Source organism: Coffea arabica, chromosome 2c (genome assembly GCF_036785885.1).
Source record: "Coffea arabica cultivar ET-39 chromosome 2c, Coffea Arabica ET-39 HiFi, whole genome shotgun sequence".
Taxonomy (NCBI): Eukaryota; Viridiplantae; Streptophyta; class Magnoliopsida; order Gentianales; family Rubiaceae; genus Coffea; species Coffea arabica.
The window spans coordinates 16,471,910-16,498,949 of NC_092312.1; the positions used below are offsets into that span (position 1 = coordinate 16,471,910).

Consider the following 27,040-nt stretch of genomic DNA (forward strand, 5'->3'; position numbering starts at 1 on the left):
AATTATCTAATATTCTTTATCTAATGATTTTCTATTTCTCTTTTCTCCCTTTTTAATGACGTTCACATCTTCTCCTTACTCCTCATATAATATATTTTATCTTTTATATTAATTTGAATTAGAAATAAATATTGACATTTTCATACCTAACAATTTTAAACTAATTAACTCATAGGTTCTATTTCTTTTTTGAATGAAAATACATAAGGGCAAAATTGTTAAATTAAACTTATTAAGCATTCAGATATAAATATTTATCAAACAGTATGAATAGATTTAGCATTAAAATTCAGATATTCATATATTTCTTTTCAATGCTTAAAATTCAGCAAATTAATTATTTCAGTATTTATATTTCAGAATTTAGAATTCAGATTCAGTTTTATCAAACGGAACCTTAGTCACAGAAAAGTGTCCTAACATTCAACAAAACCACTGGGGTCCGCCAAATGCATAGGGTTAAAAATTAGAAATTTAATCTACCTGAGTTAAAATGAAGAATTAGAATTAGAATTAGATTCAGGATTCCAATCTACTTGAGTTAAAATGAAGTAAAAAAAAAAAAAAAAAAAAGACAGACCATGGACATGTAGATATTTTGTTTCTTTCTGTGCATCCCGCTGCCCAATTGTGATCAACTAGCTGCTTATGGAGATTATGAGATCACTCAGTTACTTACGGATCCTGAATAAATGGTAATAATTGATAAGGGTGTTCATCCACTAGCGTAATTCGCTAAAAGAAGTTTGATTTTTTTTTCCAGCAAAGTCAATAATAGATTTATCCACCCTAAAACACAGATAGTAATCTGATGGTTGAACCGTTGACCTGTTCACCCAAAACCTTTATCGGCTTGTTGGCCGGGTTGGTTTTAAATAACTATGGACCGGAGCCTGGACATTTTTTTTTTTTAATCTTTTCTTTTGCTGGTCCTATTCCCACGTTTTAGAATTTGATCCTCTTCGAGAAATGAAGCACACGACCGACCACTCAATGACGGACGGATGCACAAACGGTGAACCAACAAAGCAGGATAGGGCGAGCTGTTATTACGTAGATGCAAATCCCCGGCCATGTTCCAGGTACCAACTTCCAACAACACACGTCAGACGCACAGATGGATTTCAGCATACGCGGAATGATACATAGATTTTCACCCTGCGAATGCAATAGCAATATAGCATAGCATGTTACCGTTACAAATCCGTCCAAATGTAAAACTGCTCCACTCCATGCCATCACCATCGACCATGGTTCGAAGTCTCGGCCGAGACCGAGACGACTCGGTCAAGTCGTTACCGTCTCGGTCCCTACCGATACGATACCGTGACGAAACGATATCGAGATATTTGACTCGTCGAGAAATCGGCCGAGACGTCACCGCGACGGATTGACTCGGTCGAGTCACTCCGAGTTATCCCGAGTCAAGACGAGAAATTGGCCGAGTTACACCGTGACAGATTGACTCGGCCATTTCTTTTGCTATTTTTTATTATTTTTGTTTAGCATACTTTTTTTATATTATTAATATTTTTTAGAATATTAAATATTTTAAAATTTGTATCTCACCGAAACCGCGACCGATATGCCGAGACCGATGTGGAACGTTTGAGACCGCGACCGCTGCCACGACTTTGAACCATGCCATCAACTTGACTTGAATACATATTACTCCATGCCCCCTCTGCCTCTCTCACTATCTCTCTCGCCCTTTTTTCGCTCCTTTCCGCCTCCAATCTTCTAATTACAAAATCACTAACGCTTTTTGAGTAATTCCGACGACCACAGAGCTCTCAAAGTCCATGCATCATGCCTCTCTTCAATCACAACTCTCCTCTTTTCATTTGCGCCGCCGCCGCCCTTTGCCCTCTTCTTTTCCAATTTCTTCACTTCGCCTGTAAGTACTGTACTACTCCACCACTATCGTTTTCTATTGATCATTTCAGTACTCAGTATTTCTTTTTCGAAAAAAAACAGGAGCTCTATATATATATATATAGTGTTCTACAAACGCATGTTCGTGCAAATATAATACTAGTTTTTTATAGAAAAAAAAAAGAGTTAATTTCTTGTTAATTAGTTCCATTTTTTTTACTTCGAATAACAGAACCTGAGCTCCTCCTCCTCCTTTTTTTTTCGGTTTTTAGAATGGCAGTGAGCTCCTGTAATATATTATATCCAAAATATTGTCTAGAATAATCTCAAGTTAAGGAAGGGAACACCTGTCTGCAAAATTATACTCTATAATTGATGATGCAGTAGTGGCGTATGGTTACCATACAAAGACTTTGTTGACTTGACTCTGCAGAATGATCATGTCTTCTCTTCATACTGCTTTCTAAGGACTAAGGAGAGGGGGCAGGCTTTGTTAGTTATGTCTACGATTATATTATAGTCAAACACCACGTCAGTTACATATTCTACTGCAAACGCGTTTTCCATTCTTGTTCTTAACTCTGGCCAGTGGCGACTGAGCCTGAGGGCTACCTAACTCGTGGCGGATTCTTCTTCTTTTTTCTTTTTTTTTTCAGGCTCTGAATCTTTCATTGGCGTGAATTATGGACAAGTCGCCGACAACTTGCCCCCGCCCGCTGCCACCGCGAAGCTACTCCAGTCCACTAGCATTGAGAAGGTCAGACTGTACGGAGCCGATCCAGCTATCATCAGAGCCTTGGCCGATACCGGCATCGGCATTGTTATTGGCGCAGCCAACGGAGACATTCCCGCGCTTGCCTCCGACCCTAATTTCGCGGGACAATGGGTCGCCACCAACGTCTTGCCTTATTACCCAGCTAGCAAAATTCTCGTCATCACCGTCGGTAATGAGGTCATGACCTCCACCGACCAAAACCTTATTTCTCAACTCTTACCGGCGATGCAAAATGTCCAAAACGCCCTCAATGCTGGTCGCTCCTCCTCTTCAGCTACTCCCAATACTTTTCACTCTCGTCTTCTTCAGTATTGCTTTCTTATTTTTGAAAAAAAAAAATTTTGATAAGAAAACGGATTGATAACAAAAAAATTTTATTTGAATCTGCAGCTTCGCTTGGTGGGAAAATTAAGGTGTCGACGGTTCATTCAATGGCCGTGTTGACTCAGTCCGACCCGCCATCATCCGGAACATTTAACCCGGGTTTTGGGGGCACAATGAAAGCGTTATTGCAATTTCATCAAGCCAACGGTTCCCCTTTTATGATAAACCCGTATCCGTATTTTGCATACCAGAGTGATCCACGGGCCGAGACGTTGGCTTTCTGTCTCTTCCAACCCAATGCTGGACGAGTCGACTCAGGAACGGGAATTAAGTACATGAACATGTTTGATGCTCAGGTTAGTTATAATTACCTGGTCCCACTTACAGCCTGGACGCATTGTAGTTAGTGTCCTAATTTGTCTTGCATGACCTTTTTTTTTTTTCTTTTTGATTTTCCCCTGCGCAAAATCGATGTCGGTGGCTGTTACTTCAACTTCAAGTAGCGATACTGCCAGTTCGGTATACGTTAAATTTTTTTTTTTTGTTGAAGGAAGTATACGTTAAGTTAATTACAGGCTCCTCTTGGACTGGTAGTTTGACCCTTAATTTTCGATGAGTTTCAGGTGGAAAATATCTTCGAAATTAATTGAGATCCCAAATGGAATATCTTATTTACTTGGGACCATTTTCGCTTTTTTTTTTTTTATCGGAGTAATTTTATTTACCTAATAAGAGTCAAGTGGCAGCAGCAGCAGCAGACGGACTACATGATTTTGAGTGTTAGCATATTGGTTCATGTTAAGTTGAACGGGCATGTGGATGGTGGGTGGGTGGGTCATCGATATTTTTGTACCCAAAGTTTGCCTCTATTTCAAGCTAAGCATCATTTCTATGCAGTAAGGTAACAAAAAATTGTCTTTACATACTACTGAGACTGCACTTGTCTACAATTTTCGAGCATATCCTTATCCAGCAGCAACTGTATGATTACCGTGGCGTGGCCTCTTATGGTGGAAATTGTCCTGCTTCAAAGCATATTGCCAGCCTGGAGTCCAACTTTCCATAGATGACAGGCTGGCAATGCTAATAATTGTAGAGAACAGAAACCAGAGAAGCTTGTCCGGCAATTGGGTTTTGTTTGATCTGGACTATATGATATGGGTGTAAAATTTTCTCGTTGTGGACCTGATATTTCATCACAATTTATGCTTTTTTTTAAAAATTTATTTCATTGTAGATAACAAGGGGAATTTTAACTAATCTCACTAACCAACTTACCTTCCCAAGTGCTTCGAGGGGTTAACAAAATTTACCTTCCGTGTGCACTAATGTAGGTGGATGCAGTACATTCTGCCCTCAATGCATTGGGATTCAAGGATGTCGAGATTGTGGTTGCAGAGACAGGGTGGCCATGCAAGGGAGATCCCACTGAAGTTGGCCCAAGTCTGGACAATGCAAAAGCCTTCAACGGGAACTTGATAAGCCACCTCAGATCATTGGTTGGCACTCCCCTGATGCCTGGAAAGTCCGTTGACACCTATATATTTGCCCTCTTTGACGAGGATTTGAAACCCGGGCCAAGCTCAGAACGGTCATTTGGGCTCTTCAAGCCTGATCTCTCTGTGACTTATGATGTCGATCTTTCAAAGAACAGTCAGGTAATCACCATCGATCGATGCAGGACCAGTAGTAATTTAATTCACGAGTAAATTCTTCAAAATGTTTAAGAGAGTCTTGAATAGTTTAACGGAATCAGCTGATAGTCCAGTCTTAGGCACGTGCATTGCTGGTAGTTTTCATGCATCAACATAAGTTCGGTAACCGCTGATGTGGTCTCGCCTGAATATAGCAGCAACGCTTAAGAGAAATTGGTTTGATAAATCTTTCTAGTAAGTAGATAGATATTTGCAACCAGGGAATACCTTGAACTTCATCAAAGTTATGTTGGAATTTATAGCTGATGTTACGATCTGGGCTGCATCTGCTAACTAATAACATCGTGGCCAATCTTCCTCCCAGACTCCAGCAACTCCGGCAACTCCTGCCCCTGTGAGTCCCACAACTCCCATAACCCCAATTACACCAGTACCAAAGCCGGCAGCTGGTTGGTGTGTGCCCAAACCCGGTGTTTCTGATGCTCAATTGCAGTCAAATCTTGACTATGCCTGTGGCCAAGGTATTGATTGTAGTCCAATTCAAACTGGTGGAACATGTTTTGACCCAAATACTGTGGCAGCACATGCTGCCTATGCAATGAATCTCCTCTATCAAACTGCTGGCAGGAATCCTTGGAACTGCGATTTCCAGCAGACCGCCACTCTTACTTACACTAATCCAAGTAAGACCATTCATTTCTTCAGGTTAAACTTGTTCGGTTTCATGTCAATACATAAGAACCGGTTTTTTTTGTCAAAGTGGTATCTTTACCTTGTGAATGGTTGGTTTTTGTGTTTCTTTACCGGACTGTCTTTTCCTTTTACCTCCTAAGCACATATTGATGGTAACAATTTTCTCGTTTCTTGCGCTCCGAAATTTTCTGCTCTTGCAGGCTATGGTCAGTGCAGCTATCCTGGTGGCAATACATGAAGAGAAAGGGATATTATTATTTGGATAGCTGAGGTAATAATGAGCTTGAGTGTCATTGGCCAGCAGAAGTAATCATTTCATGATATAGCTATAAACAATCGTCAAGTCGTGAATTTCATTCTATTGAAGGAAAGGGCAGAAGCCTTTTTGTCCGTCCTATTTTATTTGGCTTTCATTTCTGTGGCTCGTTTTCTCCTCCGCTCACCACAGTCAACCTTCCTTGGCGCCCCCCCCCCCCCCCCCCCCCCCCCCCCCCAAAAAAAAAAAGGGAAAATCAATTAAGAAACGCACTAGTCTACTACTACAAGTCTACAAGGTCAAATGGAAATATTAATAAAACGTTTAAGATTCAGAAATGCTTGTGAATTGTATGCGGCCTAATTTTCAAAAAGTTTAGTTGGTCTCATTTTCTTCTATATGCGATCAGCATTAAGAGGAAAACTTTGGGATCTATTATTTGATGTTTCTATTCCGTCTTTTGGACGATTATCGCATCATACTCCTACCTCGTCCAAGTGACGTAATATGATGAGAAAATTTTGAGCATAACACCATGTGCCTTTAAATATGGCTGTCATGTGTTGGTGATCCAGTGGTTGAGAGCAGGAAGCGACCCCCATAGGGGGCCAGTGTTTTTAAAGGATAAAAACAATTTCAACGCGTTTGGTGGGGTATGATTCCTTGGATTTTGAAGTAAAATTGGTGTTTTTAGAGTTAACTTTTTGTTTCAAAAAAATTAAAAATTACATTTGACAATTTTTTATGCATGTTGAATTAAATGAAGAGATAGATATGTTTTAAAATTTTAAAATTGCACGTTATCAAATACTCTGGAAAAAAGTACTTATGCAAGTATGCACTCAAAAACATTAGACACTCTACATCTAAATTCAAGAGACGATGCTCACTAAATACGCTAAAAGTGCTTTTATCTTTCAAATGCATTTTAAAAAAAAAAATAAAAGTACATCAACCCCAAATAAGGCCTAAGTGCTTAGTAAGTATTTTAACCAAACAACATGTTATACTAAGTAAAACATCAAATATTAGATTTCAAAACGAATGGTATGGGTCCTAAAATTAACTTCATCCACGGAGGAGAGGAAAATTAGGGAGTGATTATAAAGTAGGGACATCTTTCTTTTTTTCTTTATCACTTAATTCGCTTAATCGTAATCGTATTTTACACTTTTTTCTTAATCTAAGTGTTTTTTTTTTTTTTGTTCCATATGCCACGACTTGAGACGCACGCTGAACCTTGTATGGAATGTGGATTAACCTGAGTCCATCAATTGGTCTAATTGTGAAGGGCATTTTCCTCTTTTTCTGTATCATTTAATTCGCTTAGTCGTAATGTGTTTTATATTTTTTTGCTTGACCATACATTTTGCTAGTCTAAGTGTTTTTTTCCCTTAATAAGCCACAAACTCGAGGTATGGAATGTGGATTAACCTGAGTCCATCGATTGGTCTGATTGTGGAGGGACTCGGGAGTCATCTCATTCTCCTAAGGTATTTGTTTGGGTTTGGTACCCTTTCTTTTTCAATCAATTCCAGCATTAATGGCCAAATGCGGAGATTTTTTTTTTTTTTTTTTTTGGGGATCACGACAACGCGAAATCTTAACCCATTCTATCTAGTTGAATTTATTCCAATTAGAGTGTCTAATCTTGAACATATAACACTAACTATGCTTCATGAGAGTTTATCAGAAAATCATTAAAACGATTGAAAGTATGGACTCAAATGCATCAACTCGTGGAATGCTGGTGAACCATACTCTTTTCTTGTAGATATACAAAGTTTTGCAACCCGAGAAGCATTATGGGTGCCCAGAACAATGTTGCTTTATTGTTTTTGCTAAATATGTTTGTTCCATTTCTGATGATTGTTTATGGATGGAGGAACTTTCCTCTAGATTTTATTATTATAACACTTACTGCGGGGAATGTTTGGGCAACGGGGCGAGGGAAAGGTTCCCTCGCCTTCGCCCGTGCCCACCCTTGCCCCGTTACTATTTCTACTAATATAAACAAGTTTCATATATTATACATTCATAAAGAATAATAATAAATGTTTTTGGATGGGAGATTATTTGAAATAAATTTTTTAAAAAATATTATAATATTTTTTTTAATATAATACATGTGAAATAAAAAAATAATTAAAAATAAAAATTTATCAAAAAAATATATTTATGATACGGTTGAATAAATTTATTCAATGGTCGTGAAGTGATCGTGTATAAATAAACTTGTTTGGATTGCTTCATATTTTCCCAATTTTATTTGCTTACATCATCTTTACAATTTCCAATACACCTTTTTATCTTCCCAATATCTTTTTATCTCACATACATCACATCACAAAAAGTGCTACAGTAAAAATATCTCAAATAATCCCAAATAACTTACAATCCAAACAGACCCTACGTGTGATTTTTGCTCTAAGGTCTCCCCTTTCATAACTCACAGTTTTTTGTATGAGTGTTTCGATAAATGGACTCTGCGAAGACACTTCAAAAGCCGGCAACTTTTGAAGTGCTCCGCAGCACTTAACTACTAAACCCCCCAAACCCCCCCAAGCGATGTGGGAACTTAACCCCACAGGGTGCCCCGCTGCTAAGAGATAAAGACCCCCCAGACTCCCCGAGACAGGTTTTTCCCTTTCATAACTCACAGTTTTTTGCTCTAAGGTCTCGAGTCTCTCTCAAATGTGGAAAGTGGTAGAATGGTGTCAGAACTCAGAAACTCACTGCTCTATTTCCGAGTGTGAGAGGTGTGAATGTACGCACGACTGGGACCCACCCAAGCCCTTATCAAGGAAACAGACAGCCAAGCCACTGTGGGTGGGTGCGTGGAATGGATCAGCACCCCAGCACCTATGTCTACGTGGTAGGGACAGGCTACAGCCACGTCGGCAGATGCGGACCCGGCGGCTTCAGGCCAATGGCCCCCCCAACCACCAGTACCGCCAGTTCCACCATCACACTTCTGACTTTTCACTGATCGTTAGTAGTAATTATATTACTCGAAAAGAAAGCATAAACGGGTGGGCCTATCATCTGAACAACGGCTAGCCCTGAACCGGTGACTGGTGATCTGAATAGTGAATACCCCACTACAAAAGCCCCACAAAACGACTGAATTACGACTTGTTACTCTTTGGTACCTTTAGTCTCACCAAAATTTGGCATTTGGGTCTCTAACCCGGAGTCTCCGTTTCAGCTGTCGCCCGTAACCGGTAACAGTCGGCCGTGGCTGTCTCTACTCCGTGCTTCTCCGCCGCTATATCTCTCCTACTCCTGTATTATCAAAATTCTTTAGCTCCTAAAACCCTTAATTTTTATTAGTAATTACCCAGAAGACCAAATTTAAGGAAGAGTTTTCTTGATTTGTCCTGATTATATACGTGTAGCAACCTTAGAATGAATCCCACTTGACCCAAGAGAATTAGGCTATGGAAGATGTAGGAGGAGTCCAGAGGACTTGAATTTGTGTCGAGTTTGGGGAGGAAACGGGGAGGGAAAAATGTCAGTTGCCGAGCTGAAGGACAGGCACTTAGCCGCCACCCAGACTGTCAGTGCTCTCAGGGACCGATTGAAACAGAAGCGTCTTCTCCTTCTTGATACCGACGGTTCGTTCGCCTTCATTCTTTTGTTTTTTTTTTTCTATATATTTACTTGTTTGAATTGTGGTGTTTATCAAGGTATATGTCTTAGATCTGGAAGATGCTAAATTTTTGTGTGGAATTATGTTAATTACTATTAATTATGGCTGTTGCAGTGGCGGGATACTCTAGGTCGCAGGGTAGAACTCCGGTGAGCTTCGGCCCAACGGATCTGGTTTGCTGTCGGACTCTGCAGGGCCATAACGGCAAGGTTTTTCACTTGTCATTCTCGTTTCCTCTTGTCATCTTTTCATTTCGTTGGATTCACTTTACTTGATTGTCTATCCTTGGCCTTGTGATATCCATAATATATTATTTTATTCTTCAACCTAGGAATTTGACATACATTCGACTGATTGCTATTCATTACGGTGCCTAATAAAGGCTCCAAACAGTTGGCAAGCTTTTCGGATTAAGTTCTAAATCTGGAATTCGGCTGGGCAGGCCGCTGGGAAACTGTAATTTGGCTAACTATTTTCATCAGACAGCTGATTTTGATTCTTCTAATACCATGTGATGCTGCAATTGCCTGATTTTGATACGATTAGAGACAAAATCATTTGGTTCTCCTTTTCTTATGGTGTTCAGTGAATTTTAATTACATTTCTTACATTCCTTGCTTATGTTACAATAATGGAATTGAAAAGAGAGCTAAATGTACCTTGGCAGGTGTAACTCTTAGAGTCATTTGGTTTTCAAGCCATAAACACCACCCCCCCCTCCCCCCGCGCGAAGGGGTTTAACCTTCCTCTTTCGATTTCAAGTCCAATGATCAATTTGAGAATAGTAACTGGTAGCTGAGAATTCATAGAGAAACTAAGCAAACAAAACAGAACTTTTGCTGCTTGGGGGAAGCATGGTGCCTTTGAACATGCTGACTTAATTTGGATTTAGATGAAAATTTTGCATTGGTGTGACACTAGTATTTCAAGTTTCACTTTCTATTGTCTCTGTGATGACTGACATAAACATGATTTAGATGAAATTTATGTAATTGAAGTGACACTAGTATTTCAAGTTTCACTTGCTGTTTCATTTGTGATTAATTATACTATATAAACATGTTTCAGGTGTATTCGCTTGACTGGACTCCAGAAAAGAATCGCATTGTTAGTGCATCCCAGGATGGTCGATTAATAGTATGGAACGCTCTCACAAGCCAAAAGACACATGCTATTAAGCTACCCTGTGCATGGGTCATGACTTGTGCCTTCTCACCGACTGGGCAGTCTGTTGCCTGTGGTGGACTCGACAGCGTTTGCTCCATCTTTAACCTAAATTCTCCAACTGACAGAGATGGTAATCTACCAGTGTCGAAAATGCTTAGTGGGCATAAGGGCTATGTGTCATCATGTCAGTATGTTCCTGATGAAGATGCACACTTAATCACTAGCTCTGGAGATCAAACATGTGGCTTGTGGGATATAACTACAGGTCTTAGGACATCTGTCTTTGGAGGTGAATTTCAATCTGGCCACACTGCTGATGTGCTAAGGTATATTCAGACGTTAATTATGTTTTCTGTATCTTATTATCTTCTTCTGCATGAAGCATTTGATGTAGCAATAACGCATTGTCTTGGAACCATTCTTGCTCTCTCTTTTTTTTTTTTAGTGTCTCCATTAATGGATCAAATTCAAGAATGTTTGTGTCTGGGTCTTGTGATTCAACTGCCCGTCTTTGGGACACTCGGGTTGCCAGTCGGGCTGTCCGGACCTTTCATGGTCATGAAGGAGATGTTAATGCTGTAAAATTTTTCCCAGATGGAAATAGATTTGGAACTGGTTCGGATGATGGAACTTGCAGATTATTCGATATTAGGACTGGGCATCAGCTGCAAGTGTACTATCAGCAACATGGGGATAACGAGGTGCCGCCTGTTACTTCAATTGCATTTTCAATTTCTGGCAGACTTCTTTTTGCTGGGTATTCAAATGGTGATTGCTATGTATGGGATACCTTATTGGGACAGGTACTTGGTACTTTTACCTTTTTTACTAGTTAGCATGCATCCGTTTCAAAATTGTCCAATTTTTTGGGCTGAAACTTTCACTAATCAGTTTTAACCCGTTTCAAATATTAATCAGTTCCACTTTGATATTTTTCTTCCTTTCTCCCATTAACCCAGTATAGCGTGTTTTCTCCTTCTTACCCTTTCTCTATTTTTTTAATGCTATTGCATGACCAATCTATACGTGCAGTAATATTATTGTTTTGAATTGTGAGGTGGTGTGTGGGAAGGATATACCTGCAGTTGCTTAAGAATCCGAACTCGTGAGGTTAAAAATGAGTTCAAGAAAAGGTCCGTTTTGGTCCCAACTCCCAAGTGAACACCTCACATTCTGTACTGAGGCTAAAATAAAAAATAAAAAAAAAACCAATCTTTGAGAAGTAAACGAGCTATTTCATGACATTCTTTTGAAATCATCTAGCAAATTTTGCAATTTGATGCTCATCCATGATTTTAAGTATTAATTCTATGTTCTCCCAGCTGATTGCCTGACTTTTTGAAGTTGCCTTGTACTTTGTCTTGATAGGTCGTTTTGAATCTAGGAACTCTTCAAAATTCTCATGAGGGTCGCATTAGTTGTTTGGGATTGTCAGCTGATGGCAGTGCTTTATGTACAGGAAGTTGGGATTCAAACTTGAAGGTTAGAGAATTGATAAATTTCTATACTCTCACTGTGTGCGTCCATGTATGTGTGCGAGCACAACAATCAGCTCTTTTTTTTTACTTGTGCAAGGGTCAACTGCAATTCTTATCTTTCACTCCTATTTCTTTCAGATCTGGGCTTTTGGAGGGCATAGAAAAGTGATCTAAAGATTCAACTTTTGATTTCCCTAACGAATAGGCTCCTGATTCACCGTCCGTGTGTACGGTTCTTGTACACCAGTAAGCTACTGTGTGCCAGGGATTATAATTTTGTCCTACATTTAACCTTCTGCATTGTGACTTGTTTATTGCAGAAATAATACACACACACACATATATATATATATATATATATCTTTTATGAAGGCCAATTGTGAATTCACCGATTATTTCGTCATTAAGTGTCTCACCTGTGTCCGCATTTGAAAGTCTACAAGCCAGCTTTAGTGATGCTTACAGCAGGTTATGGTTTCAAAAAATAGATTAAAAAAAAAAGGATTCTATTCTATGCAAACAAATAGAATGGAAAAAAAGAGTTAAAAAAAAAAAAAAAAAGTTAGTACCATACGATATATATTTGCGTTACCATGTAATCAAGTAAACTGTAGATTGCTGAATAAAACGTACATTTTGGTTTTCACTCCATGTGAGTGTGACTGAATTTTTATTTTTATTTTTTTAAAAAATTCCACGTCATACAGCCTAACGTACTCTCCATGTGACTGAATTTTTGTGTGGGGACTTGGGACTTGGGGCAAACGTTATCATTAAGGACGCGCCAATTATGGGTTCCACGGAAGATATCTTCTTCGTGGCCTGAAAAAGAAAAGAAAAAGGAAAAAAAAAAGAAAGTACTCCATCCTCTTTGTGATTACTTGATGAAGGCCACAGATGTTTTGAGAGAAACAAAACATGCTGCAGTCTGCTCCTCTTGCCCAGCCAATCCGCTCCTTCTCTTCAGAGAAAAGCCCAAATTGTAGGTCTCAATCCCCATCCTCAAAACCTCCCTTCCACTTCCTGAGGTTTCGGACATCTTATCGGGATAATCTACGGTACCTCAATTCCATCGGCATCATCAATTCAGACAAGAAGATTCACCGAAACCCATCCCCAGAAACCTTACTCCACATCCTCTCCACTGTAAACTTCCTGAAATCTAAAGGCTTTTCCGAATCCCATTTTGCTAGACTTGCTTATCTCACTCCTCAGGTATTTTCTCCTCATGTTAACCCGGCTGATTTGCAGCCCGTCTTTGATTTCTTAACGACTGAGTTAGCTGCATCAGAGGAAGAATCCCGCGATCTGATTCTCTTATGCCCTCACATTCTTCAGTCCAATGTTCAGTTTTGTCTGAGGCCTACCCTTTTGTATCTTAGAGATATAGGTGTAGAAAGTTTGAACAAGCCCACTAATTTAAATGCTCATCTTCTAAATACCCGCGTTAAGAGATTGGAAGACACGGCCAAGTTTTTGCTCGACATCGGGTTCTCTCAAGAAGAGTCGACTAAATTTTGTGGGAGGCTACCGGCCATGTTTGGCTACAGCATCGACAACAATTTGTTGCCCAAGTTTGAGTATTTAGTCGGGGAGATGGAAAGGAGTCCTGATGAATTAAAGGGGTTTCCTCAGTATTTCGCTTTCAGCTTGGAAAAGCGGATTAAGCCGAGGCATATGCATCTGAAGAGAAGGAATGTTGTGGTCAAGGAGGTTCCTTTGAAAAAAATGTTGACGTGGAATGATACAAAATTCTATGCAAAATGGAACTGAGTTTCTGCCTTGAATTTCTATGAATTGTCGCTAGTCCGGGGCTTCACTATTTTAGACCAGAGAAGCACTAGAGATTTTTTTTTTTTTTTTTGGGTCTATTTAAGGTTTTGTTGTTGCACTGCTGTTGGCGGCCCGTGTCACATGGAAGGATGTCGGAAGCATGGCAGGGAGTGTCCAATTAAACGAGAGCAAATTGTATTATGAATCGTGATTTTCGTCGATTGTGCTGTAAAGTTGAAATCAAGACCTAAGAAGAGTGATATGCTGCTAGAGTCATATAACCGATTTTAAGCCTTAGCAAATCTATAACCGATTTCACATCTCTGGAAAGAGTTATATGCTGCTGCTAGATCACCCATCCGCCGTTTATCTCACCCGGAACTTCACAGCTTCCTTATGGCGACGTCATTGTTAGGTGCGAAACGTCAAAAAGGAATTTCGAAGCCGAGAGGATGCGGGATTCAATTGGTCCACAATCTTTACTGGTTACTCTTGACCACAATCTTACTGGTTACTCTTGACGCCACCTATTTAATTCGCGTATTTACTGGTTATCCATATGGCAAAACGACGAAGGAACAGGCTGAAATTAAGCGTCAATTATACCAACAGGAAGGGATCATATTTCGATCTATAGCCTATTTCACCATCTCCAAGAGTATCCTGGTACTTAATTCTCATATCTGCATATGCACGCCAAAGTGAAAGCCATCCGGTCCCTAAATTTCATAAATGAATACTACACAAGGCAATTTGCCAAATATCAAAATGGCAATAGTACAAAGGAAAAGTAAGGCTATTAATTCAAAATTCATATATTGAAATTGATTCCACTCCTAAGACTCTTCCAAGCAAAAAGGAAACTGACTGTAGTGATTGATCGCATCAGTAAGCTGTATTCCCCTCCGTCCGCACATTGTCTAGTTCTCAGCCTGAAGAATAATTTGAATAGTCCAATTTGCCTATTTAACATGAATGAGTAGACCATTTCCTGTCAACTTAACGATCTAGCCGCTTGCAACAATTTCATGTATGGCAACACAAACAGATTCATCCTCGGATCTGACTACCAATTTCATCGCAACTTCTTTCTGTGCATCAATTCCGAAAGACAACCGAACAAGCACCTTGACATTGCCGATGAACACGCCAGACAATAAACATGTATGTGATCTTGAATTGGTCGCTACAACTTCAGTGCCCTGCAACCAGAAAAAGAAACATGATTACACTCTTAGCATCAAGGCTAACTCCATTGTATATTCTATTTCAGGTCCACATATTGGGGTTTACAAAAAGCAAATGGAAGAGAGCTGTTCTCATTAGCCTAACTAATCCACACTGTTAACCTCTACGATAAAGAGGCAAAGGGCGAACGCTACCACCCCAAACCCAAAAGGCATCATTAGCAGAAACAGAGGAAGAACAAGGAGATAAACATTGCAAAGACAAGAAGTAGAACCGAGGAGTGACTGGAAAAGAATAGCAACATCAAGATACTCCCAATTTCTGGTTTCAAGGAAAGAATTCATATGTCACGGATTTCTTAATTGACTGCAGAAAAGCAACAGCAATAGATAGCATTCCCAAAAAGCTTCACCCTACTTCATTAGAGAGCTGCTAACTGTTGCACAAATGTCAACCATAAAAAGACTCACCTCACAGGGTTGCATGCCAAGAAGACTAATGACTGCATTCACAGCTTCTGTCAGGCTATCCCTTGGGCCAAGACCATATTCCTCAAGCCGCTCAAAATCTGAACCCATGCTTTCCCATGCATTTTTGAAATTGGAGACCCCCACTTTGAGCATATAATCTGCTGCAACAACTTCAAGATCCTCTAGCTGGTATTCATCTTCTACACCATCTTCTTCTGCCTCACCGGTAGATGGATCAACCTAGCAGCACAATCCAAGTCGATAAGCAGGGAATAATTGATTAATGGAGCCCTCCTCAGTTGACTGTCGGTATTGTGATAAAATTTAAGCGCTAGAGCAGTCAAAACAGCATTTCTTAAGTGATATTCTATGGATATTATTTGTAGACAAGTTACTCTACTGACTGGTACAAGCAATATATAAGTTGCTGCGTCTATTCAAAAGTAGCTGATCACTTAAGTCGAGACATGAGCGTTCCAATGACTTTGCAGTATAATAAACAAGAAACCTGTAATGCTTTTCCAGATTGAAAATGTGATGGATGAAGTGGAAACATCACACCAACACAGTTTTTAAGCTTTTGTGGCCATATTCACCAAAAATAAAACAATAAAGATTCCTTATTTGCATCCAAACAAATTAACAGTTCACTTTAAAATGTCAAGCCTGAGATTCAGTTTCCCATTCTTGAAGAGACGGTTACAAGACATCTACTTGCTAATCTAGACACCGGGACATCCCTAATAAACATAGGAATCAAATGTTAATCATTGCAAAGAAAACATGTTTAGATTTAATGAGAAGAAACTACCTCTTTAACAATAAAACGCAACACGTTTGAGAATTTTCCAACAGCAGGGACTCCTCCTGGCTTCTCAAATGCAACAAATATCTGCCCCGGTGAATCATATGGGAGCGACCTTAAAGGTTTGGATGCAATTTCAGCAAATTCCTCAGCATCTGAAGCATCCACAACCACAATAACCTGGCAAAAGGCACAGAAAAATTAAAAGGAGTACGAAACTAAACCAAAAGACATGAAGAACTATGCAATTTCATATTACATTTTCCAACAATTGCTCAGGGATTGTATTGGTGCAGTTATACTGTAACACAACATGGTTATCGAAGATGTGCTTGACAACATTAACTGCATATTCAGTTTCAGCTTCTGTAAGCTCCACTGGTGCTGATGACTGGTTTTACAAGATAAATTGCAAATAGTTGATTAGCAAAATCTTAGTTGATCACAATAAACAAGTCAATATAACAGAAATCACATATTATGACCTTGAAAAGCTTCCCAAAGGTTGCAAATTCAGGAATGGAGAGTAACAGCTTCTCATAAGCATCAGCTGCAGAAGCGGGAGCACTAGGAGGAGCACCCAGTCCTGTTGGTTTTTTACCTGGGGCTTTTTTCTCTGCAAGAGGCTGAGATTTAACCTCCTTTGGAACAGAATTAATATCAAAAGATTCTTCAGAAGGATCCTGGATCTGTTAAGAGAAATAACAAGGAAATTACATCTGATAGTCATCAACCATGCGCAAAAGAAAAGAAACTTAGTAGCAGACTCACATAATTCTTCAAACTTGTCTCCATATTGGATAACGGGACATCAAATGAGCCAAACAAGAACTCCTTCACTTCACCTTCGGTTTCAACAACAGAACCATCACCTCCAAGAGTATTTAAGTAAAGTGTAGCTCTATCACGAACCTGCAACCACAGTGGAATAAATAACATCTTTTCAGAGAGTAATCAGCATAAATTAGTGCACAAGACAAAACAAACAAACAACGCTAAAAGAAAAGAAATATAACTCCTTTCTACCTACAGTCCTATTGTGACTAGAGGCATACAAAAATTGGGACATGTCGATGAAAGCATTATTTCAAAAAGTTCTCTCACTATGGCAACTAATAACAAGCAAATACAAAGCAATGGAGCCAAATAGTGATGAGAGAAGACAAGCACAATGAATCCTGACCAGATAAAAGAATAACTTTTCCAGTAGACAAGATCAAAAAATAAGAAGACATCACCTTTTGATACTGAGCAATTTCACTCAATTAAAATCAACTAAGTATAATAAGCTAAAACTTGTACATTCTACCTAAAAAAAATAGCTACACTTGAACAAAATAAGTAATATGTAAGGCAGGCTCCATATATAAGAATATATATCATAAAACTCATTAGGGTAAATTACAATGTCACTACCTAAAACAAAGTCAATATAGCACAACACGGCATACCTCATCATCATTGTCAAAGAGGCAGCGCTTCAACAAAATGAAAATACGGGGCTGCAACAAAAAGCCAAATGCTGCACCCAGGTTAATAAAATGAATCACAACAGAAAATGTCTTTGCGAGCAAAGAAAACACTTCTACCTTCAGTGAATCAACCATAGCACCAAACTTTGCCAGTGTGCTAACAGCAGCAGCCCGAACAGTTGCATTTTCCAATATTACCCGATTGTATATGTAACGGATATATTTGCTTGGATCCGAGGTTTTTGGTCCTTCATTTCCAAGAAAGTGAAGGATCTAAAAAGAAAACTCTAGTCAGCACAACAAACGATACATACTAACTTGAACAAGGAGAAATTGCAAAGAACAGGGTTAATACCACAAATGGAAAGATGGACAACCTGAGTAGAAAGATATGTAAATTCACAATCCTCAATGAATTCACACAAGTGTAGTAGCCCACTTTCTTTAGCATCTGGAATATCTCTAATGAGGATCACGATTGAGTCAACAATTGCCTTTTTGTAGTCAAATCCACCTTCTTCCCTCAAAATATTGCTTAAAAAGTTCATCCTAGAGAAATGACAAAAGAAATATGTTTTACAAAAAGCAGAAGCATGAATATCATAAGGGTAGATATGAATCAAAGAGATAAGATACATCTAAGTATGTCATTCTCAAGTTCTTTGCAGTAACTTATAGAACACTCACAGAGATCTATACTTGAGGGGGAACTTTAAACACAATGATCTGATGGCCTCTACCACAACAATCTTGAACTCATCAGCAATGTCAGACATAAAATTTGTAATCTGTTTCATCAATCGATCAACACTGGATTCATTCCCTGTTTTTAGTAGAGTGGTTATGGCCAGAGTGGCTATGCTCCTGTTTTGGTCAGAAATCAAGCTCTCCATGTCTATATTGCAGTTTGTTACAGCTGTTGGATGAGTCATTGCTACCTGCACAAAGCAAAAGCAAATATGCCATTGTACAGAATGATTGTGACATGTCAAGCACAAAAAACCAGCAACTGTTGATATGAAAGCAAAGCAAACTCAGATAATATACCTACAGAGTACATGTTACTATAGACTACTTTAAGAACTGAGGGAATACTGAATTTCATTCTTTAGCTATCAACCCTCCCCTGCCAAGCCCACAGTGCCTCCCCAAGTCAATTTTGTTTACTAATGAGCAATTTGGATTATGAACAAGGTAGAAAACAAAGCCTGGAAAGGGGAAGAGGAAAAAAAGGAAAATATTCAATTTTCTTACTATATTGCATGGTTATGTATGATTAAACCAGTATAAAAGAACCACATAAATTCAGCCTAAAAATTTTCTAGATAGCTTTCACAGCCATGGGCTCACTTAGCTATTTCTTCAAAATGGCAGAGGAAGCCAGAGGGCGCCAACTTATTTCAAATTATCAAAGAGCCTAATTGCAGTTATCCATAGCTAGACTCCAAGAGCACCAGAATACCAGAATCGAAGAAAAAAAATAATAACTCAAAACAACCAAAAAACAGATAAAACCCTCAAACCATAATATCTATATGCAATTTAATGCTCATTGGCCTGCCCAAATTATTTAGTACCAGGGAAGATCAACCTTATCACTTTGTCAAATCCCTTGCTTTGTGTCTAAATTTGCCACGGTCCATTGTGATAATTCCATGTTCAATTTCTTTGTCTTGAAAGAAAGTTTCTACATCAAGATCATACTGGTAAGACCTACTAAGAAGTTACAATATACTGATTCATGATACAAATAGAAATAAAGCACAAAATTATACCCCATTATAGAAAGCTAAATAAATAAGAAACACAGACAAGGTATCCTAATAAAGTTAATTACAAAATTCACCTTATTAAGAGTACGAACAGCAGCAAATCGAAGTACTGGCTTGGAAGAACTTAAAAAGAGTTGTAGGACAGTTATTGCAGGATTTAATTCCCGACTGGTCACACCACTCAACTCTGTGATTGCCCTCGCTGCTTCAAAAATAACCATTTCTGCTTTATGTCGCAGACAACCCTCAAGATAATCATAGAATGGACGCTCACCCGTTTGGTTGTTCATGCCTGATTCCCTGATGACCTAAACACATACCAATAACAAAACACCCCATCAATAATGAGAAGTGGAACTAAACTGAAAGAACCCCATAGCAACAACCACAATCAAACGGGATGACAATAGAAATCAACAAATTTAACAAGATACTTACTTGACTGGTATAACGAATCAAAAGGCATTGGGCCAATGGAGAACGAACAGTCCCCCTTGTCAAGCTGGTAACTAGTTTGCTAACAGCTAAACGATCATTTTGACGTATCTGCAAGTTCAGCACAAGTCATGAAGTTATGTCTTTGCTGCGCACATGTCAAATGTATTTCCTTGAGTCATTATCAAAATATTATTCCAGAACCATAACCATTAAGAAAATATTATTTCCCCGAGTGATCCACTACTAAAACAATTTGACTTCATTAATTAAAGTAAGTGAAACTGCAAGACCACCTATCAAACGAAGAAAAAGAAACTATCTCCACAAATTTCAGGCAAAGTATAGCAGCAATTGCTTCAACCCAATCTAAAACGACAAGATAACCTTCTTTATTTGCCATATAAATGTGATTCATAACATGCAAATTTAGTCTGTTTGTGAAACAATTCTAGGTCTAAACTGCACTAGTATATTTGCTTTCTCAATGGCCTAATCTTAGCGAAAAAAGCAAGAACATAACTCTTGGAACCAAAATCACAAGAACTGATACCTGATGTAGCAAACCAAGTGCGTGGAACTGCACTAAAGCAGCCCTAGATTGGACAGCTTCTTGCACCTCATTGCTCCACCTTTTGACAATCTCAGGATTTGTCTGCCAAAAAATCATGAATCACCAATCTGATATTCTTGTGAATTCACAAATAGAAATAATTTCAGAAGCTGCAACCATACCTGTAGCAAATGAATCCCACTGACAAGGGCAGCACTTGCAACAACAGGGTTTTTGTCAACAATGGCCTGTTTCAAGTATCTCTCAATTTGCGTGAGGAGTGTTCCATCGGTGATCCGGCAGAGGACACGAATTGCATTTGCTCTATACATGTCAGTTCTGCTATTCATATCCTTCATGAGGGAGCTGGTAACGATAATAACCTGTTATTCCAAAATAGGTAACACGTCAAGTTCCAATCCTTCAGGAAAAAATACGAGTATACAACAAAAAGTAAAAGCAGGATCGAAGGGAGAATGCAAGGACCTCATCTGCTGATGGGGACAATTCTTTTATCATCAAGTAGACCATTCTCCTCAAACCAACATCCTTTGATTGAAAAAGCTTTGTGACAGCAAAAAACACTTCAGTAGCTTCAATCTGTAAATATGAGGTAAAAAATGTACTCTCAATCAGAAACGAGAATGTATCCTCAATCACGAATGAGGTTAACTTCCATGAAATGCTGTAAAGATGAACATGCAGATTGAAACAATTTGAGTAGATTAGCATGAACAAGTTCATGCGATTGGAAAAACAACTTAGTCTTTATGAGAGTCAAATAACAAATGAGTCGCAAATTTAAGGCACAAGAAATATTCCAAACCCGTTTATATCAATATGTTGATATCTCTTTTCTCCACTAACTTAGACAAGGGGAATTTACTTTTAAAGTATCAGAAGCATCATAATTAGTAACTGAGAAGTCATAAGGATGGAATATCAAGTTCATGTTATATCAAGAAAACAGATCATAAATAATGAAGACAAAACAAATTAACTAAACCTCGTACAACAACCACATTAACATGCTAGCAAGCATAAAATGTCAAGGTTCAGTTATAGTTAACGATAATCCTGAAAAACATGATCTAGACATGCTCAATTGCCATAAATGCATAATAGTGATAAGCCATAAAAGTATTGGCTTTTGAAATTAACCTTTGTAAAGGTCTCTCCCTGATTGAGTAGATACAAAAGCTTTGTGATAACCTGGAAAAACAAACAAACAGACCATCAGAACTTAGTTTGAGTTAATTGCCTAAAAGAAATTAGCAACAGAAACGACAACCGAAATCAATATCAGGTAACAAGGCAGGCTGAAAACTGGACCTGTGAACATCTCCTAGGATCCAATTGAGGATCATTAAAGACCCTCGCTTCCTGCAGAACAGCACCCTTCTCGATCCCCATGAATGGAGAGTAATCCACTACAGATTAAAGAATCAAAATTACAACATCGCATTTCATTGACTGCTAAACTCAGCAAGGTTCAAACAAATTCCCAAGGCTAAAGCAGATCTGAGCCAAAATTAATCGATCTCATCGAAATTAATGTAGTGAAGAACTAACCCAGGGCTACAAATACAAATAGTAAATAAATCCGCAGGACCAGTATTTCAACTTCAAAATAGATGTTCCAGGTATTAACAATAACAGCACAAACGACCAATTCAAAATATACGCCAAACCTTGTGTTGGTTAGGAGGGGGACGGAGAAGAAACGGAATTATAACGTAATCAATTCGCAAGGGATCAATAACGCTAGGGTAAATTGGTTTAAGGGGGGGGGGGAAGCTAAATTATGAAAATGCAGATCTGAAAAATGAGCACTAAATACGAATTGCTGTACAATTAAAAGAAAACGATTAAATTGTAGAGTAGTACTTTCGTCGTCGCGATCGTCGTCCTTCTTCACGAGAGGCTGAGCCATTTGGGGATAAGTGAGATCTGTGGAGATTCAATTGAGAGACTAAAAATTACAGAGCTCGATTTATTCAGTTGAGTACAACTGAACACACGTACACAAGCAGATATATGAAGGGAATTTGCAGATCTCTTCGCTTCCGCCTTCTCTCTTTTCTGTATACTTATATCGGCTGGGAGAGTGAAGTCGAATCGCAGATCTCTGTTTGGTCGACGTCGTACAAATTAGTTTCCCTGGACAGTAACTTTTTTTTCTTTTTTTTTTTTGAAGGAATTGGACAGTAACTTAATGAAGAAGTCAAAATTAGTGGATGAGTTCCAAAAAAGTTTCGATAGTAGATTATATAATTTAGCCCATTAAAAAAAAAAGGTGAAATTAAGGAAACTAGTCCTGGTCAAACTAGGGTCTTGAGTTAAAAAACTTAGACTTAAATTTGAATTCAAACTAATCGAACTCTTGAAAGCTAGACTCGAGTTTGAGTTTGATTTATTTTGTATTACTTGAACTCATGCTTATCGAGTCCAATCGAATTTAAGAAATATAAATTTATATGTTATATAATTTTAAATAAGGAACAAAATAACCATTTTATACTAATAAATTAAAAAGACATATATATGTGAATCTCGATTAAACTCAACGACTTTCAAGTTTCACATATTAAACTCGAATTCAACCGTCAAATAGTTCGAACTACTCAAACTCAAGGTCAAACTCTGTCAATGCTAGTTTGACCTTAGGTCTTGACCAAACAAATTCGAGAGTTACTGGATTAAACTCAAGTCATTTGCATCCCTAAATAGAAGATTTATTATAGTACAAAAAATAGAGAAATCGGGTATGTTTTGTGTGAGTAAAACCATTTATCTTGAGAAACAAATAAAAGAGATACCAAATGTATTTTATAAAAGAGATAACAATTTTCTTTATTACTGGACGAAATATAACCTTATATTTGTATGAGCTTCTACGGTTGTTTTTATCTTGCAATGGACAATATTTTTCTCAATTAGAGACAAAATTGAGTATTTATTGTTGGTAAGAAATTTTTGAATAGTTTTTTTGTAAATTGTTGTTACGTTAACCTCGATAATGAGAATATGCATAACATAACAGATTCAGTTCTAACTTGCTTCCAAAAAATAAGTAATAAGATATTTATTTATTATTTAATATGATATTCACTCAAATGTATTAGATTTACTATTTAATAACTCAATAATTTAATGACTTCAGATTTCAAAGGAATGAGTTCTGTTATTTCCTCCATTTTGACAATTTTGTCATAGTTATGCGGCCAGATCAAGATAAGAAGGGCGCGCATACATAATGAAGTTACTATCATCCCTGAACAAATTCACTGACAAATATAAAAAACATCGTTTATACATTAAAGAAAAGATTTGAATCCACATTGATCAACCAGAACCCAGTATTGTGATGCAAAGATGAGCACAACGTCAGTGAACATAAATTCAAAACTATTACAGCTGCATATTGGTGCCTTCACTACCATCCGAACATACTTTGGGATGGTTTTTTTTTTTTTTTTTGGGGGGGGGGGGGGGGGGGGGGGGGGGGAAGGAGTTGTTGGGGGTGTGTCGTACGTCAGCATTGTAAATGAGTTCATAATATTGACTATAACTAAATACTTCGTGATGCATTAACGTTGTTCTGTAAAGATTGAATTTTTGGGAAAACTGGGGATCTCCTTCTCCTCCTCCTCCTCCTCCTCCTCCTTCTCACGAACCGGGGGATTTGGGAATGTAGGTTTGTCGATTCAAGGTGTGTGGCCTCGGCTCCTAGTCCTGGGATGGATTTCTTGTGATTCACCACTAGAATGGGCGTACTCCCCATGCTCACTACTTGTGAATTCTTGGCTAGACAATCCTGTCTTCTTCATGAACTTTTTTAGGTCAGTGTGGTATGAGCTATCGTACTCAGAACTGCTACTGGAGCCAAACAATGCACTGTGTCCAGGTTTCACTCCTTCATTTAGATCTTCCAGTGATACATCGCCTTCCAGTGCGCGAACAATCTGGACATTCATATAAATATACATATAGATCAAATCATCAGTTGGATTCTTCCAATTCCTTGATCATCTGTGCGTAATCTCAAGTACGATTAAAATGAACCTGGCTCATTTTTGGACGTCTCCTTGCAGAATGTCTGATGCATGCAGCAGCACAGGCAACCATGCGCATCATCTCCGAAGGATCATATTTGTCTCCCAAATTTGGATCCACCAATTCTTCAAAGCTTCCACCATCTATCACTTGCCCCAGTATAGGTCGTGCCTGCGTGAACCAACAAAATGACGTACTCAGATAGCGGGTATGAATCTTGGACACTTTTCATTGTTGTCATTTAGGTGCGTGTAAGAAATTCATACAATTTTTAAGATCACCATTTTCTATTGTACCAACTTTTATCCTGTAGACATATACATAATCAGAGATTGAAAGTAGAATGGCTCCTACCCAGTCAACTAAGCTATCGTCATCACTGCTGACATCCACAGGGCGTCTTCCAGTAATAAGCTCCAGGAGCACAACTCCGTAAGAGTAGACATCAGATTTCTCAGTGAGCTTCCCGCTTGCGGCGTACTCAGGAGCCAAGTACCTGCATTTTTAGATCCATTAATTTTCGCTCGCAATTCACCAAATTAAGACGTTAACCATAATAATGCATCGCAATGCCTACAAAGGGTTGTTGATTAAGTATAGTTTGTAGTTTATAAAAGAGCTCAATCAAACTGCTTACCCAAACGTTCCCATGATGCGGGTTGAGACGTGCGTGTAATTATCAGAAGAAAGCTTAGCCAGTCCAAAATCAGCCACCTAATTAAATAATTATGAAAAAAAGTACAATTATTTATAAGTGACTCGTCCATCGTACTAGCAATGCAGAGAGGAAAAAAAAAATGAAGTATAACCATCAATACTCAAGATACCTTAGCTTCAAAGTTATTGTCAAGTAAAATATTTGATGCTTTAATGTCTCTGTGGATAATGCGAGGGTGGCCTGAAAATGGCAAATGGATCAGTCAAGACTTGAAATTATTAAGCGGCCAAACATTTAACAAGGAATTTGAGAGTCGCGAGCAACTAGCAGCACAGTCCTCCAACCATGCAGAGAGAATAAGCATGACAACTTACAATCTTCATGCAGGTAAGCAAAACCTTTGGCCGATCCAAGGGCAATTTTGATCCTAGATGGCCAGTCCATGACAGGGCGACCGGGTCCTGCAATATTCACGAATATATTACTAGTGAATCACACATATTCTTGATCATGAATCCTTCTTGCGGGCCATTCTTCATGTTGTTGTTGCTGTTCTTCTTCTTCTTCTTCTTCATATATATATATATATATATATATATATATATATATATATATATATATTAAAGAGGCAGATATAGAAACAAGCTATAGCTAATGGGCATTCTGTCATGAACTGCGACTCTTATTTTCAAGAAAAAAGAAGAGAAAAACTGAAGCTCAAAGGTAACGATTAATAATTGCATCTACACAAACTTATTGCATTGGGGTAAAGAGTGTGTATTAGTATATTTAGCAGACAATGAATGCAAGTCTATTTGCGACCCAAATACAAAATCAAAGCAAATAAATAAAAGATGCAAGCGTACCATGAAGGTGATACTCAAGTGTATTGTTGGGAACAAATTCGTAAACCAGCATCCTTTGTGATCCGGCAATACAATATCCAACGAGAGACACCAAATGGCGGTGATGGACTCGACTGATAATGTCGACTTCGGCTTGGAATTCCCTCTCCCCTTGCCCACTGTTAGCTTTGAGACTCTTCACCGCTATTTCCTTCCCATTTGGCAAGACTCCCTTGTGAACGAAGCCAAACCCACCCTGTCCTAACAAATTAGCATTGGAGAATCCTCCCGTCGCGGCTGCCAGATCACCGTAAGTAAAGCTGCTCTGGGCGAACCCGAGAGCAATGGCAGGGTGTGGCGGTGGCACAGGTGGATTGTGCGGGCCGGAATAAGCTGCAGAGCTCATATCGCTGCTAACCATAGGTGGTGGGGGAGGTGGTGGTGCTATTGGCCACCCGTGCTCTGAACTCACGTTGGTGCTTGGGGGCATCTTAAGAACATGGTCTTGACTGTGGGGATGGTTTTTCCAGTTCCCATGTTGCCCGCTGTAATAATCACCTGCAACAATATGGTGGCTCTCGATTTGATTAGCAATGAAACCGCTGTTCTACTACTACTGTCCACATCACTTTTCTTATTGTTTTCTAGGAGTAATTCTTTTGTCCTGTTTCTCGTTTTTATTAATTTTTCAATCAATGAATGATGTTTGGTCATCAACTAATAAGAAATTTGGGACCAAGAATTATTTTAAGTCTCTTGGCAAAATGTAAGCGAAAACTAGGAAATTGTTCAATAATTTCGTTCTTTGCACGGATACGGTTAATAGTAGTACGTAGAGCATATATACATACATATATATATATATATTGTTAGGCCCTTTGGATGCATGCAAAAATATGCTTAATTTTTTGGGTAAATCCTTAATTAACGAGTTGGTTCCAAAGCCACTTTGTGCCCTAATTTATTTTTGAGCATTTTGCTCCCTACACTGATGGTCAAAGCTAACGGAGAGATAAAATTAAAGGACAAAAATATGCGCGCTCATATATATTAATTAGTAGTTATTGGATTAAAATATCCATGACAATGAGATCCAATTTTGCATTTTCTTCAGAAAATGTTAGAGAAAAATATGTTA

At 38.6% G+C, this 27,040-nt stretch overlaps 4 protein-coding genes across 6 annotated transcripts; 3 read left to right on the top strand and 1 right to left on the bottom strand.

The window, feature by feature from the left end:
- The first annotated feature begins 1,676 nt into the window (after positions 1-1,676).
- On the top strand, positions 1,677-5,712 carry LOC140035102 (glucan endo-1,3-beta-D-glucosidase-like). Of its 2 annotated transcripts, XM_072074659.1 has the most exons (7): positions 1,677-1,897; positions 2,532-2,906; positions 3,041-3,330; positions 4,309-4,632; positions 4,994-5,150; positions 5,257-5,312; positions 5,523-5,712. In XM_072074659.1, the coding sequence occupies exons 1-7, from the start codon at positions 1,810-1,812 to the stop codon at positions 5,586-5,588; spliced, it is 1,356 nt and encodes a 451-aa protein (XP_071930760.1). In that variant the 5' UTR covers positions 1,677-1,809; the 3' UTR covers positions 5,589-5,712. The 2 variants fall into 2 exon arrangements, with proteins under 2 accessions (XP_071930760.1, XP_071930759.1); XM_072074658.1 differs by having other exon boundaries at positions 1,680-1,897; positions 4,994-5,312.
- Positions 5,713-8,571: 2,859 nt separating this feature from the next.
- LOC140035103 (guanine nucleotide-binding protein subunit beta-2-like) lies at positions 8,572-12,252 on the top strand. Its single transcript, XM_072074660.1, has 6 exons — positions 8,572-9,195; positions 9,345-9,439; positions 10,299-10,723; positions 10,843-11,200; positions 11,766-11,879; positions 12,014-12,252. The coding sequence occupies exons 1-6, from the start codon at positions 9,090-9,092 to the stop codon at positions 12,047-12,049; spliced, it is 1,134 nt and encodes a 377-aa protein (XP_071930761.1). The 5' UTR covers positions 8,572-9,089; the 3' UTR covers positions 12,050-12,252.
- Positions 12,253-12,372: 120 nt separating this feature from the next.
- LOC140035104 (transcription termination factor MTEF1, chloroplastic-like) lies at positions 12,373-14,297 on the top strand. Its single transcript, XM_072074661.1, has one exon. It carries the CDS (start codon positions 12,794-12,796, stop codon positions 13,646-13,648), a length of 855 nt encoding a protein of 284 aa, XP_071930762.1. The 5' UTR covers positions 12,373-12,793; the 3' UTR covers positions 13,649-14,297.
- A 53-nt stretch (positions 14,298-14,350) lies between these two features.
- LOC140035101 (coatomer subunit gamma) lies at positions 14,351-26,407 on the bottom strand. Of its 2 annotated transcripts, none has more exons than XM_072074655.1 (18): positions 25,924-26,407; positions 25,432-25,518; positions 25,227-25,297; positions 25,037-25,113; positions 24,754-24,895; positions 24,409-24,570; positions 19,794-19,901; positions 19,430-19,663; positions 18,271-18,521; positions 17,961-18,132; positions 17,701-17,856; positions 17,563-17,613; positions 16,883-17,023; positions 16,597-16,800; positions 16,371-16,502; positions 16,118-16,291; positions 15,307-15,546; positions 14,351-14,850 (listed from the first exon to the last, which is right to left on the bottom strand). In XM_072074655.1, the coding sequence occupies exons 1-18, from the start codon at positions 26,390-26,392 to the stop codon at positions 14,656-14,658; spliced, it is 3,066 nt and encodes a 1,021-aa protein (XP_071930756.1). In that variant the 5' UTR covers positions 26,393-26,407; the 3' UTR covers positions 14,351-14,655. The 2 variants fall into 2 exon arrangements, with proteins under 2 accessions (XP_071930756.1, XP_071930757.1); XM_072074656.1 differs by lacking the exons at positions 24,409-24,570; positions 24,754-24,895; positions 25,037-25,113; ... (1 more) ...; positions 25,432-25,518; positions 25,924-26,407 and adding exons at positions 20,344-20,445; positions 20,526-20,726; positions 20,830-20,943; ... (1 more) ...; positions 21,676-21,773; positions 22,231-22,473.
- Between the last annotated feature and the right edge of the window lie 633 nt (positions 26,408-27,040).